Source organism: Orycteropus afer, unplaced genomic scaffold, assembly GCF_000298275.1.
Source record: "Orycteropus afer afer isolate SDZICR_OR568_19922 unplaced genomic scaffold, OryAfe1.0 scaffold00082, whole genome shotgun sequence".
Taxonomy (NCBI): domain Eukaryota; kingdom Metazoa; phylum Chordata; class Mammalia; order Tubulidentata; family Orycteropodidae; genus Orycteropus; species Orycteropus afer.
This window is the reverse complement of record NW_006921669.1, coordinates 4,044,206-4,059,496: the sequence shown is the minus strand read 5'-3', so window position 1 is coordinate 4,059,496 and position 15,291 is coordinate 4,044,206. Positions and strand designations below refer to the sequence as shown.

Genomic DNA, 15,291 nt, shown 5'->3' with positions numbered 1-15,291 from the left:
AAAGTGCTTTTAAAATCTCCAGGGTGTATTAACCAAAGAGTGAACTCTTCAGCCATCAGTGTTGATAAAGTGATTAAGCCACCCTGTACTTGCACACATCATTGCTACAGAAAAGAATATTAAGTATGTGATAAAGGTTTCAATAAATTCTTGAGTATTCCCTTCCAATTAGAATTAAGAAATAGATTTTTAAAGTACAAACTAGTTTTATTTTAAGGGCTTGTGCTATGTATAGAGGTAATTGTAAATTTTTGTGGAAGGGGAAAATAAAAGTTCTTATTTCGTGGATTTTATTTTTATTTATTTATTTTTTGGTAAAATGAAACTTCGTAGGACAGTGATGAAAGGTAGAGTGAGTGAGTGCGTGCCACCTCGCTCTCAACTCAGATCACTGTTTTTCTTCTAATGATCTGATCAGAAGGTAAAGCATGTAGGATAGAAAGTTGACAGTAATTTTTTAAACAGAAGGCACAAATTATAGTTGAAAAAGGGCTCTTTAGCCTGAAGACTTTTAAATAAAATATATTTTCATTACCATGGTAAAAAGCATCTTATGATCATACTAATCAGTTATTAGCCTTGAAGATTACAAGGGAATAGGACTGCACAGGAAATAAATTTGGTTTAATTGTATGGCCACACCAAGTGGTTTTTTATGACATTACCTTGATGTGGTTGTTGAGATAGTAGTTTATTTGTTGTTTATGTAGGCAGGGCTGTTGTAATTGAGACTTGTGGACCTGCCTTTCTGCACATGAACAGGAGGGCTTTATAGTAGGAGTGGGAAAAGGAGTAAAAGACCATACCATATAGAAGAGTTGTCTTGAAAATAGGAGGCCTATTATAGCATGAGATCAGGATCCCTTGTCTCAAAGACTTAGATGTGGCCTTTTGGAAAATTCTAGTGTCAGGACGGTGGTGGAATCTGGACTATAAAAGGGTATATGGGAAGATACACGTACGCTATGAGTTGGGGCCGACTCGACAGCAAATAACAACAACAACATTGCTCTAATGGCATGTATCTTCTCAAAGCTTGATACTTCACTGTGGTTCACCTTCAGAAAGAACAGTCTTAACACCCCCAAAATTGTAATTTTAGTAGTAATTGTCAGGTGCCGTCAAGTAGGCTGCGACTCAGTGACCCTGTGTACAACAGAAAGAAGTACTGCCTTACCCTGTGCCAGCCTCACAATCCTTATTATGCTTGAGCTTATTGTAGCCACTGTGGCGCTCCATGTCAAGGGTCTTCCTCTTCACTGATCCTCTACCAAGTGTGAGAGCCTTCTCCAGGGGATGGTCCTTTCTAAAAAGATGACCAAAATAACCGAGACAGTGTGGCCATTGTTGCTTCCAAGATGCATTCCAGCTGCACTTACTCCAGAACAGATCTGTTCATTCTGACAGCCCATGGTATTTTCAGTATTCTTCACTAACACCACAGTTCAAAAGCATCAACTCTTCGGTCTTCCTTATTCATTGTCCATCTTTCCCATGCTTGTGAGGTGGTTGAAAATACCATGGCTTGGGTCAGCACACCTTAGTCTTCAAAGTGACATCTTAACACTTTAAAGTGGTCTTTTGCAGATTTGCCTAGTGCAATACATCTGATTTCTTGACTGCTGCGCCTTCCATGGGTGTTGACTATGGATTCAAGTAAAATGAAATCCCTGACAACTTCAATGTTTTCTACATTGAGCATGATGTTGCTTATTGGTCCAGTTGTGAGCATTTTGTTTTATGTTGAGGTGTAATCCATACTGAAGACTAGTCTGATCTTCATCAGTAAATGCTTCAAACCATCTTGACTCAGAAGGCCATGTGTCATCAGCAAATCACAGGTTAATGATGATTCTTCCAATCTGATGCTGCGTTCTTCATATAGTCCAGCTTCTCAGATTACTTCTTTGGCACACAGATTAAGTATGGTGAAATCATACAACTCTGATGTACACCCTACCTGATTTTAAACCATGCATTATCCCCTTGTTGTTTGACAGCTTAATCTGTGTACAGGTTCCTCATGAGAACAATGAAGTGTTCTGGAATTCCCATTCTTGGCAGTGTTACCCATAATTTATGATCCACACAGTCAAATGCCTTTGTATATATACACAGGTAGACAGTAGTAGTAATTACAGATAACAAATGCTATTAAAATTAACATGTAGAGAGGCTGTGGAGCACAGTGAAGAGCAAGGACTACTATGTGTATAACTTCTTTTTGCCTCAGTTTTCTCAGTTGTAGGATAGAATCTGTTCATAGGTTGTAAGGATTTCATTAGGTGTGAGTTAATATGTGTGTAAGGATTTCATTAGGTGTGAGTTAATATGTGTAAAGTGCTTAAGAGTACCTACCTGGTACATAATACTATAGAAGTGTGTGTTATTACTATTTGCAAAATGGTAACAATAAACATCTGATCATTTTTACTTAAACTAAATTTACATCACAGTGGTAATTGTGCCTTTCCTTATATTTGAGACTCCAACTATATAAATTTTTCCTGAAATGTTACCAAATTACCAGACTTGTACATTAAAGGTTTCACTTAATTTTTCTATCAGAAAAGCCTATGGCATGGTTTTGAACGGGAAGGGAGTGGGGGTTAAAAAATTGCCCCCAGTGATTGTTTTAAAAGGAATTCCTAGTTCTGGGTCCTACCCAAGACCTATCCATAGACCAATGCACGTCTATCTTGACAACCACCACCAGTGATTCTGATGTGCATACCTGCAAAGGACCCTATTTTAGGTTAAATTTTTGTAAAAGCAGTTTGATTTTTGAAGTGTTGGTTTCATTAGCCCAATTAATGAAGGCTAGACATCAAACCAAAATGAACTCCTTCAGTTATTTTAACATCCCATTTTAAAAAGTGCTTGTTTTAGTCACAGTGAAGGGTGTGTGTGTCCTCGTGATGAAGTTTTAATGCTCAGTGCCTTAAAAATAGCAAACAGCAAGGGAGAACCATCAGGTGATATGAAGAAATACACATTTCCAAGGTTTTCAGCATGTCTACAGATTATTTAAAAAGGGGGTGGGGGGAGTAAATTCAACCAAAAGTTCTATTTATGTTTTGATTTGACTTTTTGCCTCAATATATTACTCTCTTTAGAAGGTTCAATAAATATCTACAGAATCATAATGAATGTATTTTGATTATGAAACAACCAACCAATTAGTATAAATGGTGATATACAAGTTCAACAGTAAATTTAAAAATATCTAGAATTTTTGAATTTCAAGTTAAACAATTTTTACTGCAGTAGAGAGGAAGCAGCATAGCAGCCAAAGTAATAGGTAATGACATAATTTAAACAAAAACAATTGAGTCCCTTTATCCTGTGTGTGGGGGTGTGTGTATTTATATTCCTATAGGATATCTTAAGAAGCTCAGAGACCAATATTGTAGATGGGACATTCTAAGAATTTTCTGTTTTGGCCTAGCCAAGAAAACAAGATGAGGAAGTTAGAAATGTGAGGATTTTCATTTCATTTGCCTTTTTAGCTTAGGTAAGTAAAGTTGCTTTTTGTGATCTTGAGTAAGGTAAAGCAGATCCACCGGTGAACTAGCTAAAAGCACCAAATGCTGGACACAATTTATCTTTCAGCCCTCAAGCAACAAAAACTGGCAGTTAACTTCCAGAAAAATCTTACCAAATCAGTGTTAGGAAACCAGTACATACTTAAGTTATTAACATTATTTAAATTGTAGTTTGTTCCCTCCATTTAGTCTTTTTTAAGGGAATAACCAAAATGAACCACAAATTAGGAGAAAAGTTGTTCTTTTGTTTCAAGAGGGTACCTATGGCCCACATTTGTGGTTCTTAGTCTGCTGGCTTGGGATTTCCCCTCGGTGAATTGATGTACATTTGTTTTTTCCCCTTTCAAGCTCTGTGCTAGACTTTAGCAAGATGCAGTGAATTCTTGTCCACAGAAACAATTCAAACTTCGAGGAAATACTGACTCCATATCCTGGGAGAACGAGAGTAGAAGCCTGAGCTGTACAGGAAGCTACTCTTTAAAAAATGGCAGTGGTCCAACTGCTCATTGCTCAGAAGTAGTGGGAAGGAGGAGCAAGTATCTCTTTAGTTCTTTGGTGTGGAGTTTTCCCCCAAAAAAGCACAGGCTTAGTTGACCTAGCTAGATTTCAGAGTTAAGTTCAATAAAGCTATCAATTTAGAAACAAGTGACCTCTTAAATTTATATTCTTTTTGAGTACATTGTAAGCATATTTTATAGCTTTTGTGTTTTTACAAAATTCTGTTCTGTACCCTGGTGTCATTTATTCATGAATAATACTATTTTCAAAATCTAAAATAAATATCCCAATGATTGCCTAGCAATAAAAACTCTTTAAGCATTCCCTCATGACCACGAGCTTGAGCAAAAGGAAAATATTCCAAAATTACAGGTAGTTGGCAGTACTTTAAAAGAGCTTCATTTTAAGTCATTTCCCCTAACAATTTATGACTTCATAGAAATGTTAAAACCAGAACCATGAAGTAAACTTATCAGCCAGTGCATATATTTTGAACTATACTGCATAAATAAGTTGTTAGGTGCCATTGAGTCATTTCCGACTCATAATGACCCTACGCACAGCATAACCAAACGCTGCCCAATCCTGCGCCAGATCCATGATCCTTGCTATACTTGAGCCCATCATTGCAGCCACTGTGTCAATCCATCTCCTTGAAGGCCTTCCTTTCTTTTATCGACCCTCTACCTTACCAAGCATAACAAACATCCTTCTCTAGGCAATGGTCCCTTCTGATAACATGACCAAAGCAGGTGAGATGAAGTCTGGCCATTCTCACTTCCAAAGAGCATTCCAGCTGCACTTCCTCCAGGACAGATCTGTTAGTTCGTTTAGCAGTCCACAGTACTTTCAGCATTCTTCGCCAGCACCACAACGCCAAAGGATCTATTCTTCTCCGGTCTTTCTTATTCATTGTCCACCTCTCATATGCATACGAGGCAACTGAAAATACCATGGCTTGTGTCAGGCGCACCTTAGTCCTCAAGGAGACATCCTTGCTTCTCAGCACTTGAAAGAGGTCCCTTGCGGCCAACTTGCCCAGTGTGCACAAGTAAGTCACACATATTCCCAAGAAACCAGTTTCCTATTACATCTGGTACATAGGCATAGAAAATTGCTGTTTATTGCCACCACCACACACACACACATGCTTTTTTCAGTTAAGGTAAGCACCAAATACTAAAGTGAGGGTAACAACTGTTGTTATGCAGTGCTATGAGGTGGTCAGACTCGACAGCACATAACAACAACAACTATCAGTGTGTAATGTGCCCTCAAGCACAAGTTAATAGTCCTTTTTCAGAAAGATCAGGTAATCACTAAAACTAATCGTTGTTATGTGCTGAATCAGACCTGACTCACAGTGACCCCTCCTTGGGTTTCTGGGTGGTATCACTACAGAAGTAGCTTGCCAAACCTTCCTTCCAGAAGAGTGACTGTTGGGTTTGAACTGCCAGCCTTCTGGTTAGCAGTCAAATGGCTTAGGCACTATGCTATGTCTACAGGACATCAAAAATGACTTGCCATGGAATTTTGTTAAAATGAACTAGTATTTAGAAATAGCCCTTTTCTGTACAACCAACAGTAAAAAATAACTGAAAGATTGCATTCATCAGAGAAAGTAAGAAATACCTCTTAATTTCCTTTTAGCACAACAAGTTCCTGGATTTGTGGAGGGGGGTAATTTATATGTATTAGCTTTAATTCTTACAAACTTTCAAGATAGAGGTAATACTTTAAACAATTTTTTAGGAGGAAACCACTAAAATGAAGAAATTAACTGCTGTTTGGAATATAGCCAGTGTTGGAACTGGAATTTAAATCTGATCAAAAATCTTTGTTCTTCCCAGCTTATGCTGGTTTTGATAGGTACATTGGCTTAGTCTGGGTTGACAGTTTAGGAATTTGAAATAGAGGGTAATACAAAAAAAGGCTAAGTGCAGTTGCTTCTTTAAGTGAAAGAAAATAAACATACATTGAAAAAAATCGTTCTTTAAGAGGCTAAACAATTTTCTCATGAGAAATGATGCAGGAAGTGGTATGGATCTTAGAAGCTTTGCAGTCCTCCTGCCTGTTAACATCTTCATAAAGGTCAAAGCAGTCATTGCCATGGGGATTAAAAAAGGCTTTCTATAGTTCTCATACTTTAATTCTCACCAAAACTACATGTCACGATGACTTTTACGAGAACCGTTCCTTGGTAGCACAGTGGTTAAGAAGCCAGGCACATACTGCACCAATAGAGCTCAATAGAAATCATTTATAGATTTTTTTACGTATCATTTTTTTAACAATTTTTTACATATCAGGTACCCTAAAAGGTTTAAAACAACAACAACAAAAAGAAACCCTGCCATCGAATAGACTGTAACTCACAGCTACCCTGTAGGACAGAGTAGAACTGTCCCATAGTTTCCAAGGCTGGAAAACTTTAAAGACTGTTTCATCTTTCTCCCACAGAGCAGCTGGTGGATTCAAACCACTGACCTTTAGGTTAGCAGCCCAATGCTTTAACCACAATGCCACCAGAACTCCTCAAGTCAGGTTAGTGGAGACCTAAATGGAAACTTCTAGACTTGAAAAGCTTGTAGCTAAAGGGATTCGGTAAAAAGTTATTGGGAAAACAGATACTGAGAATGACAGAAGGCTTTGTGTCTAACCTGAAGCAGTTAAGGTATCAGATAACACTCCATTTGCAGTCAGATTGTAAGAACTTCTCAGTAACCCAGATACCTGTTTAAATTGTAGAACAGAAAGCAGAAATGAACATTCAAGCTATCATCAGTTATGTTATGTGTGCCACCGAGTCAGACCTGACTCATAGCGATCCCTCCCCTTAGGTTTCCCACTATGGAAATAGATGGCCCAACCTTCCTTCCGAGGAGTGGCTGGTGGGCTTATCTAAATCCGTAATTTTTTCTTCAGAGAGACCTACCAAAAAAAACCATACCCACTGCCATCGAGTTGATTCTGACTTACAGCAACCTACATTTTGTTTCCCAGGCAGTAAATCTTTACAGAAGTAGATTGTTTCATCTTCCTTCTGCGGAGCAGCGGGTGGGTTTGAACCGCCAGTCTTGTGGTTAGCAGCCAAATGCCTTAGGTATTGTGCCAACAGAAAAGGGAAGTATAAAAAGCACTCAGGTATTCTTCATTCACAATTTTTATTTCTTGCAGTTAATTGTATCTTCAAAGTTGATTTGTCCTTTAAAAAATTAATACTTCTGAACTCATGGTATAATCCACCTCCCACCCTCCTGAAGGAAAACAAACCTAGGGAAGGAGAAATTTAGGGGGCAGTTGAAATACATACTATAGGTTCGCAAGAAAGGCTTTCCAACCCATCATCTTGTACAAACACAACAAAATGTCAGCACCTCAAGTTCACCTGAATGAAGTCCCAAATTCCAGCCCTAGACAAAATGACACAAGTGACTGCCACAGAAATGACAAAACAGAAGCTTAGTGCTAGCTTCCGTTTACTTTCCATGGTAGTGAGCAGTCCTCAAACTGTGTCTCACTTGGGAAAGTCAAAATAAAGCAAATATATAGAGCAACATCTTGACCTGGACAGGAGTAATTATAAATGACACCAGAGAAAATTTACCTGGGCCACAGAAATGAATTTGTCATGTTTTTCATTAGGTCTCCAGCACCTGAAGTAGCAAGTTTAAATATTGGGCTTCTAAAGGCATGCAGTTTTCCACACACATCTACTTCAAAGAATTCTTCCACTCAAACATAGCACAAATCAAGGATAAAATATTTCTGGAGGCACAGGAAGAGCACAAGAACATGTGAGTATATGCTGAGGCCTTATGTATGGTACACTCCATATATAGAAGCAGAAAATGCTGTTACAGCCCTACTTACAAAGGACAGTCTAACATAAACACACAACTCAACTGCACTGCTAAATATGGTTGTCTTTATTTTCTTTTTCCTTGCCCAGCCCTATCTAAAACACAAAATACAACTACAGGACTGAAATTAACAACCCATTAAAAACAGCAATAAGTTATGAAAATCATAAAGCTTTTTTTTTTTTTTTTTTTCTCTTAAAGTAATTAAGGGTAGTTAAATTATTTAAAGTATACAAAGTTCAAACAGCCAGGGGCAAGGTCTCCAAGAAGGCTTCCTGGGGTAAGGGAGAGGGAAACAGGGGAACCTTGGAGTTTAAAAGACAGAGGGAACACATGACATCAAAGTGCAGGCTAGAAATTTCACTTCAAAGAAAATAACATTTCTGAAAATATTCTTAAGAGCAACAATAGCACCTGCACAATGGGACTGTGAGGAAGGAGAGAGACTGCCTGTAGGAAAATGGAAGCAAATCTTTACACTAAAATGAGACAATTGCTGAACTTAGCTATGTTAACTATGATAGTCTACTATAGATACCAGATGGTTAAAAGCTGGTAAAGGGTAATGATTCTGAAAGAAAACAAAAACATTAGCATTGACCTTTTTTCTACCTAGCCCAGACCTCATTCATTTTGTGCACTATAAAGAGTGAGGTGTGAGGAGTTTTATCATTATCAAATGCTGCATCAAAATAGATGATTTTCCCCATGTGTTTTCCACTATAAAAGACATCTATGTTTTTTATGGACAAGCTTTTAAAAAGATGTCATTTTGGTTTCAACACATACAAACAGTTATCAAAATCTAAAATAAAAATGCTGCCATGGCTCAGACCTTGGCATGCTTATCTGCTTGCAAAACTCTTCTGGCCCACGCAGATGCAGAGGCACGTGGAGCATTTCCTTCTGGCCCCCAGTCCGGACTCACAGGCTCGTGTGGCAGAGGCTGTTATGCACTGACTGCCCCCCATGCTGCCCAGGGGCCTAGGGAGGGTGGCGAGCTGGCGGTTTGGTGCCCTAGTGCTAACAATGCAGGATAAGGTTAGCTTGCTTAGCATGGAATCCAACAGAAAGCTGAGCTGCATGATGATCCCTTTCAACAGGCTTCATGGGAATCTCTCCTTCTGCAGAGCATGAAATGAACTTTTTATAAAAAAAAAAAAAAAAGAATTGATCATCCACAGGCTTCGTGATAAGCTGTTCAAGGCGGAAGTGATTAATAGCTCTTTAGCTATCCAAGATTGCCTGATTTCATCTCGTCTTCTCACGACTACATTAGCACTGACATTGTTTGATTTTGTTTGTTTGTTTGTAAGACCATAAAGCTCAGGAAGGGTTCATTACCCATCCATAAATATGTCTACTCAATGCAGTATGAGCAAACTAGAAAACGAAAAAGACGACAGAATCGCCAATGTCCTCTTTTCAATCAACTAAATCAAGGAAATTTCACACAAGTTTTCTGCTGCCATTAGAAACTGGGATTTCCCAATACGAACATTATGGATATTTATTATGCTGGGGAGGCTCTGCCCCACTTTTTGCTATGTATTTGCTTAAATACAGGTCTTTTGAGACCCTTTTGTTCAAGTATAGTTTTGTTTTAAAGAGGAGACTGCATCATGAACCCAATTTAAGAGACTGTGTGGACTGAATTGGCCCAGTGAATATTTGCCCTGCACTGTTATGTCATGCTGGGTTCTAGGAAGTGAATGAAAGTTTGACACTGGCACTGGAGTAACCCTCGTCACTCCCAATACTCTGCAGGCTGCTGTGGTCATCAATGTCACTGATGCTGGTGGTGCTGATATTGTCCACTTCTCCATGGGAGAACTCTGTGCTTTCAACATCCACTTCAATCTCCTCTGCCAAAGAGAAAAAAGGAAGAGCATGAGTAATATTTGATATGTGTATACTTTCAAACAGTAACAGGCCATGAGCAAAAGAAAAAGAGGTGTAAAGTAATTGTTACATAGTCAAGCTCATTGTCAATGATCTCTGGAGCAGAATGAACTAAAGGTGAAGATGCAGGGGTATTTTTTGGAAAGGGGAATACTGTGGTTTCGATTGAGGAAGCAAGTTTACTAAATCCTTAGCCACTGGTTCGTCCGGACCTCCCACTAAAAGGACTTGGCCTACTAGCGCACTGGTGCTTAATACTGAAAGAGCCCAACCTCAAATGGTTAAAAACATCTGTTTTGCACCAAACCAGAATCTAATTCTCAGTGTAATTTATTAATCAAGGTTGCCTTGAAGGAGAAATAAATAAACAATACGGGTGAAGTAGCACGTTTATCCACGTTTGGCATCGTTCTCTGTACAGTTCTACAGACTTCTAGGATGCATCATAAAGATTCCTGACTATTCAATAATTAAAATAAGCCAGCCATTAAAGTGCATTCAGGGATTTGTCTTTAATTTAGTGGCATTCTCTTACAATAATGTAGCTTGAAATAAGGATCTGAGGCTTTAAAACCTCTGAATTTTAGGAGCTCTGGTGGTGTAGTGCCTAAGGCACTTGACTGCTAACCAGAAGGCTGGCGGTTCAAACCCACCAGCCACTCCTGGGAAGGAAGGTTGGGCAATCTACTTCTGTAGCGATACAGCCTCGGAAACCCAAGGAAGGGTCGCTATGAGTCGGGTCTGACTCGACGGCACATAACAACAACAACATAGTAAAGATTTATAGAGTAAAGATCATAACAAAGGCATTTTGGTGGTGGTATTTAACTTTTACTTCAAAAACCAAGCAAGGTAAAGAAATTATATATATATATGTATACGATCCAGCTATTACTAGATATCTTAACTGATAAATACTACATATATAATTACCGATAATATATTAAAAAGCAATACACGTTTTAAAAACAAAAGGCAATTGAAAAATTATTTCCCCATAACAGCAGCTAGAATAAACTCAGGATTTTTCAGTTCTCTTAAAACAGACCAACTGAAACCCTAATGTTTCCTACTTGGCACTGACTTTAAGGGCTCACACTGATCACAGTTGCTTCAGGAAAAGTAGACTCTTGTATTTCAAAGTATATTTTTCAAAAGGGCTTGGTGCTTCAAAAGTTTTAGAGATAGGCTTTTAAAATGCAGGCAGCTGACCAAACAAGCTGTACAAATAATCCTATGAATTCATAACCATTTGCTTCCTATCTAGTCAGTGTTTCTCAGTACTGCAGAACACTCGACCAACCGACACCGGGAAATAAAATCAACACAACCCATTCAATAAAGCACACTGGACGCAATCAAAGCAAAGGAGAAAGAGACTGCTCTACCAGACGGACGGACGGATGGAGGGACTATAGAGGTGTCACTAAAAGCCCCTTTTACCAACGGGGAAAGAGCATTGCCAGATAAGAACAAGACTGGTACTCAGGTCCCAGCACAGAGCATACTGAAAACTTGAGCGCTAGTACATGAAGAAGCTATAACATCTTTGGAATGTGGAAGTGGAGGGTGAGTATGAGGAGGTGGTAACAGGAAGGGAAGTTCAAGCCTGAAGACCTGACAGGCCATATAGCTAGTAAGCCGTAAAGAAAAAAGCACAACTAAGGTCTGCCTCCTGACAGAAGGGTTGGTTAGTTGGTTAGTTTTAATTATTCTTCAGGTGAAAGTTTACAGAGAAAATTAGTTTCCCGTTGAACACTGGCTGCATTCCTCACAATACGTCAATGCTCTCCCCATTTCTGCACTGGGTTCCATTTCCTTTCACTCGAATTTTCTACCCCTTCCTGTCTTTTCATCTTTGCTTTTGGGCAAATGTCGTTTTGATCTTGTAGAATTGATTGTTCTAAGGAACTCCATCCTGAGTGTTACTGCTGACTTTACGGGTTGTGTGTTATTTGGCTGATGCCCGGTGTTACGGTTGTTTTTATGGGGTGTGTGTTATCTGGCTGAAACGTGGTCTCTGGAAATGGCTTCAGTGAGGCTTGAGGGATCCTCCAGTCTCTATCAGAACAGTAAGGCTGGTCTTTTTTGTGAATTTTATTTTTCTTTTTCCTACATTTTCCTCCCACTCTGCTGGAATAACTGAGCGTTATTTCTATTATACTACACTGTCACTAACAAAGGGAATATGCCCTTAAAATTTCTGCTACTGCCTTGGGTAGATTTTTATTCTTTAAAGCTGAGTACCACAAGCATAAGATAGTTCATAAAGATAATGTTCTACATTCTAGTTTGTGAAGTAGCGTCTGGAGTCTTAAAAGCTTATAAGCATCCATCTAAGGTAGAATTATTTGTCCTTACTAATCTGGAGCAACGAGAATGTAGGAAATCAAAGACTAAAGAAGAAACTGGTCTACAGGACTAAAAGCATAAACCACAGCCTCTTCTAACCTCAGACCAGAAGACTCGATGGTACCCAGCTACCATTACTGACCATTCTGACCAGCGACACAGCAGAGGTCCCAGATAGAAAAGGAAAAAATGTGGAACAAAACACAGATTCCTAAAACTGGCCAGACTTATGGAACTGATACCAGAGAAATCCCTGAGACTATCTCCCTAAAATACCCTTTGAACTTGGAATTGAAGCTACTCCTGGAGGTCACTTAATAGAGAAATAATAGACTGACTTACAGAAAAAACAGAATCATCTGTGAGTAATAAGCTTCCTTAAACAATCAACTATACAAAACCAAACGGTCAACATTTACCCAAAAGCAAAGAAGAGATGGCAAGAAGAGGAAGGGGAAGTTAATCAATGGAAACAGCAAACAAAATGGGAATAATGAGAATGCTGACTCATTGTGAAAATTGTAACCAATGGGATGGAACAATTTGTAAAAAAAAATTATTCAATGGGAACCTAATTTGCTTTGTAAACTTTAACCTAAAACAGTATTTAAAAAAGAAAAACTGAGTGTCACACATACAAAAAAAATTAACTCTTGCACAGCAAAACAAACAAAAAGTCCCCAAGGACTCCCAGAGTTGTCTTTAAAGGGGGGGAAAAATAATCACTGCCATCGAATCAATCCCAACTTAACAGCAACGCCCCCACTGGGTTGCCAAGGCGGTAAATCTTTACGGAAGGAGACTGCCCCATCTTCCTTTTGTGGAGTGGCTGGTGGGCTTAAACCGCCAACCTTCTGGTTAGCAGTCAAGTGTCTTAGGCACTGTATCACCAGAACTCCTAGAATTGTGTTAAAGGGGATTAAAAACCAATTTGAAAGGTTCCTTTTGATCAAATATGGGACAACTTTAGCATTAAAAAGAATAATGATTGCAGTAGATCAGATCACATTCAATACATTAAAACATAAGTTCTTAAGATAAGCAAAAAGCAACCAAACAAAAACCATGTCATGAGGTGGCTAAAGAACCAACTCATTATTCAGAATATTGATAAATCAAGCATTTATCCTGTCTTCCCTGTATTGAACTTTATTTCAAGGTAAACAAAAAGTTGATGAGAAAATGATCTTCCTTATAAAAGAAAAAGTTAATAAATACAAGAATAACCAAAAAAATATTTTTAAATCACTAACTTCCAATGAAATCATCAGGGCAATCAATGATCAGAAATGACTGCTCAAACTATTAAGTGAAAGGTGGATGGGGAACAGTACGTAAGTGTATGAAGGTGACATCACCTGAACCCATTCATCAACCTTACTATAAGAGGGACAACCAGACATAATGATGCAATATGAAGTACACAGTGCCACCTATGAAGCATTCCTGCTCCAATAAAGAACCAGAATTCAATCAAGCCTGCTAGATCTAACTGCGTTTTTTAAAGGAAATAAAGGGAAAAGAAGAACATGTTAAATGACCCCATGAGAACTGAATCAGCCAAATTTACCCACACTCTGCCATCAAGTTGACTGCTACTCATAGTGACCGCTGGACAGAGTAGTACTGCCCCATAAGGTGTCCAAAGCTGCAGTAATTATGGAAGCAGACTGCCACATCTTTCTCCAGAGAAGCAGCTGATGTGTTCGAACTGCTGACCTTTTGGTTAACATCCAATCCCTTAAATCATTGCACCACCAGGGCCCAGACAACGTATTAAACCAAAAATTACCAAATCCACACCTACTGAGTCAATTCAAATTTATCACGACCCTGAAGGCACAGAACAGAACTGTCCCATAGGGTTGCCATCGCTGAGACACAATTCACACACTATACAATTCACTCATTTAAAATGTACAATTGTATGGTTTTTAGTATATTTACAAAATTGTGCAATGACAATTTTAGAGTATTTCATTAATCCAAAAAGAATCTCCTTCACCCTCAGATTTCACCCCTCAATCTCCCCATCCACCCAGTGTTAAGCAACCACCAATCTATGTTATGTCTCTACAGACCTGCCCGTTCTCTGCATTTCATATAAATGGCATCAAATAATATGGGGTTCTTTGTGACTGGCTCCTTTCACTTAGCATAATGATGTCCTGATCCATCCATGTTGCAGCATGTATCAATATTTCATTCCTTTTTATTGCCAAATAATATTCCATTGTGTGGTCATACTACATTTTAATTATGTATTCATCAGTTACTGGATATCTGTATTACCTATCTTTTAGCTATTATGAATACTGTGGCTATGAACATTCACATACTAGTTTTTATATGGCCATATATGTTCATTTTTCTTGGGTATATACCCAAGTGGATCTAGTAACTCCTTGGTATATACCCAAGAAAAATGAACATATATGGCTAGAAGGTCTGGTGGTGCTCCTCCATGGAAGAAAGATGAAGTTTGTTTCTATAAAGATTTACAGCCTTGGAAACCCTATGGGAAAGTTCTACTCTGTCCTATAGGGTTGCTATGAGTTGGCATTGACTTAATGGTGGTAGGTTTTCTGGGTATAGGAATTCTGTGTTTATCCCTTTGAGGAACTGTCAGACTGTCTTCCAAAATGGCTGTACCATTTTACATTTCCACTAGCAGTGTATGAGGAGTCCAATTTCTGTACCTCCTTACCAATACTTTTTATTATATATTTTTTTTAATTGTGACTTGGGTGAAAATTGACAGAGTAAATACACTTTCCATACAACAGTTCACATATACTTTGTCTCATGACATTGACCACAATTTACTACTATGCAACATCTCCCCTCCTACCTTCCTCCCCACAGTTACCTCTTCCCAGTGTCCATCCCTCCATACACTCCTGCCCCCTGAGCTATCTCCCTGTGCATAAGCAGCCCTTCTTTCTCGAATGATTGTTCTCTCGAAGGAGTGTATCTACCTCAGGTAAATGTTTAACTCATATGCCTGTCTACTGTTTGGCTGGAAGCCACAGGCATGTGTTCAATTCCATACCTGAAGGGCAGCTAGGGGCCACAGTCTCAGTGGTTCCACCAGGCTCTATCGGACCAGCAAACCTGGTCCCCCCCTCCTT

At 38.8% G+C, this 15,291-nt stretch overlaps 1 protein-coding gene across 1 annotated transcript in view; it reads right to left on the bottom strand.

Moving 5' to 3' along the window:
- Positions 1-9,607: 9,607 nt before the first annotated feature.
- Positions 9,608-15,291, bottom strand: part of MXI1 (MAX interactor 1, dimerization protein) — a gene marked incomplete at its 5' end in the record, with an annotated part of 127,858 nt that continues 122,174 nt past the window's right edge. The window contains one exon of the mRNA XM_007941545.2: positions 9,608-9,771. Coding sequence (XP_007939736.2) covers positions 9,608-9,771 — 164 coding nt within the window. The remainder of the gene's footprint in view (positions 9,772-15,291) is intronic.